At 37.6% G+C, this 2,124-nt stretch overlaps 1 protein-coding gene across 1 annotated transcript; it reads right to left on the reverse strand.

Annotated features, from left to right (window-relative positions):
• Positions 1–2: 2 nt before the first annotated feature.
• Positions 3–2,118, reverse strand: LOC109589272 (poly [ADP-ribose] polymerase 14-like; the record flags this gene model as incomplete). The annotated part of the gene is made up of 1 exon (XM_020005374.1): positions 3–2,118. A coding segment is annotated over exon 1 (2,088 nt), but the record flags the coding sequence as incomplete, so codon positions are not given.
• Between the last annotated feature and the right edge of the window lie 6 nt (positions 2,119–2,124).

Raw genomic sequence — 2,124 nt, forward strand, 5'->3', positions numbered from 1 at the left:
TCTGGATTAATCCTTATCCAGCGTACAGTTTTAGAAACTAAGGCAGCAGCCCTTTTCTTTGATTGCTCTCGAGTTATAGAGGACGTCGCTTCACGAATTTTATCTTTGACAAGCATAACATCTTGAAACAATCCTCGAAGGTTAACTGAATAAAGGTTAGGATCTCGATCAATTTCGATGTTAACATTGTGATCATTTGCAAATGATTCAAGCTCATGTAGAGTTTCATCAGAGAAAGCAGTGATGCAAGGATCAGTAATTTCTTCAGTATGAAATGTTGTAGCAATTGTAGACTGCAGAGAAGAAATTACACGTAACATCTTCTCTGCATCCCTTACTATTGGCTCTGTCTCACCATAAATGTGAAGCGTAACTTTTGAATCCAGAGAAATATTTGGAAGTATTGTTGCATGATCTGGACTACAATCATTAAAAACAGAAAAAGGATGTGCACCTTGAATTGAAAGAGCTGCTGCTGATGAGGAAAATAGTGAACTTTGAGTAGAACTATAAGACTGGAAACCTCTTAATTCTCTCTCAGCTGCTTTTAAAAACTCGTTGACATTATCTTCAAAAATAACTATATTGATCTCATTAAGCTGTGAGCCAGGGTCAGCACCACTAAACTCTACAATAGCTTTTAGAATAGTATCAGCACACACATCAACTGGGAAACCAAACACACCACTGCTTATTGCTGGGATAGCTATTGAGGTATAACCCTTGGATTTCTCAAGACTTTGGCGGACAGCCTTTTTTAATAATGCTGTCTCTCTTGCATTGTCTCCAAATCTATTCCAACGTGGACCTACTGCATGAACTATTGCCTTATAAGGTAGGTTACCAGCCCTTTGAAAGAGAACAACATTTCCGTCAGAAAGAAATCCATTCTTATCAATATATCTTTTGGAATCTTCTTGGATTACTGGACCACCTCTTTTTACAATAGCAGCAGCTAAACCACCAGTACCATGAGCTAGTTGGCCATTAGCAGCATTAACAATAACATCAGCTCTATCAAATTCTGTGATATCACCAACTATCACATTAACCCTCTTTATCTCGGCAGTAGTTCCAAAAGCAACAATCTTTGAACTTCGACCAGCTGCCATGGACTGTTCAATAACTTCAACTTCTATACAAACTTTAGCTTCATACTCAATACCTTTTAGCATGGTCTGACCTTGAGGATTACTCAAGAAATATTTACCCATTCCTGGATGTGAACGAGAGATTACTACCTGTTGTTCTTTCACTGCAGCTTGGAACTCCAAAATTTTTTCCTTTGCAAACTCCAAATTATGTACTTCTCCTCTAATCTTAATGTATGGCTTTTGGGCAGATGGTTTTGACAAGGAAACAATCATGATGCCTCTCATTTTCATATTTTCAACAAAGTCAGTCCACTTCTTCTCCATTGATGTTGAATGCAACAGACGCCAAACTCCTCTTTTAAAATGAATTACATCAGTGACAGAGCAAGCTTCAGTAACAAATGTATGAAATTCTCTACTAACGTCAGCTATACTGCTACGAATACTGACTAATGTAAGCTTGTTTTTATGAACAGTGGCAGAAAAAAAACATTTTTTGGCAAGGTTAGTTCGAAATAACGCAAACTTTGAATCGGATATTTGTCTTGAAAATGATTGAGGTAAATCAACAGACTGGACTACTATTTCTTGCTGAATGGTTGTTGCTACATGCTCAGCTCTATCAATATGGCTATTTGAGCAGAGTAAAAGGAAAAAAAGCTGACTATTTGCACTATTAGTAAAATAAGGAATGACCTCAGGATGACCTTTGAGCATGGTATTAAGCTTTTGTCTTCCTGGTTGGTCATCATGTAAAAACTTCAATGCTTCTGGTTGGAGGCTAACAGGAATTTTACTATGAACTAAATACTGTGGTAACTTAGACTTGACCTCATTAACATCATTCATAAAGCCATCAATGGATAACGACAAACGATCATCATGACATTGCAGCTTCACTGCTTTGTGTTGCTGCTGAACTTCAGTTAGAGCCCAACCCTTTAAATAGGTGAAGTCTTCGTTTGAAAGCTCAACCTCTTCCACACGTTGTATCATTCTACCACATAGTTCAGTAACATTGTGCTGTAGC

This window comes from Amphimedon queenslandica, unplaced genomic scaffold (genome assembly GCF_000090795.2).
Source record: "Amphimedon queenslandica unplaced genomic scaffold, v1.1 AMPQUscaffold_11484, whole genome shotgun sequence".
Classification (NCBI taxonomy): domain Eukaryota; kingdom Metazoa; phylum Porifera; class Demospongiae; order Haplosclerida; family Niphatidae; genus Amphimedon; species Amphimedon queenslandica.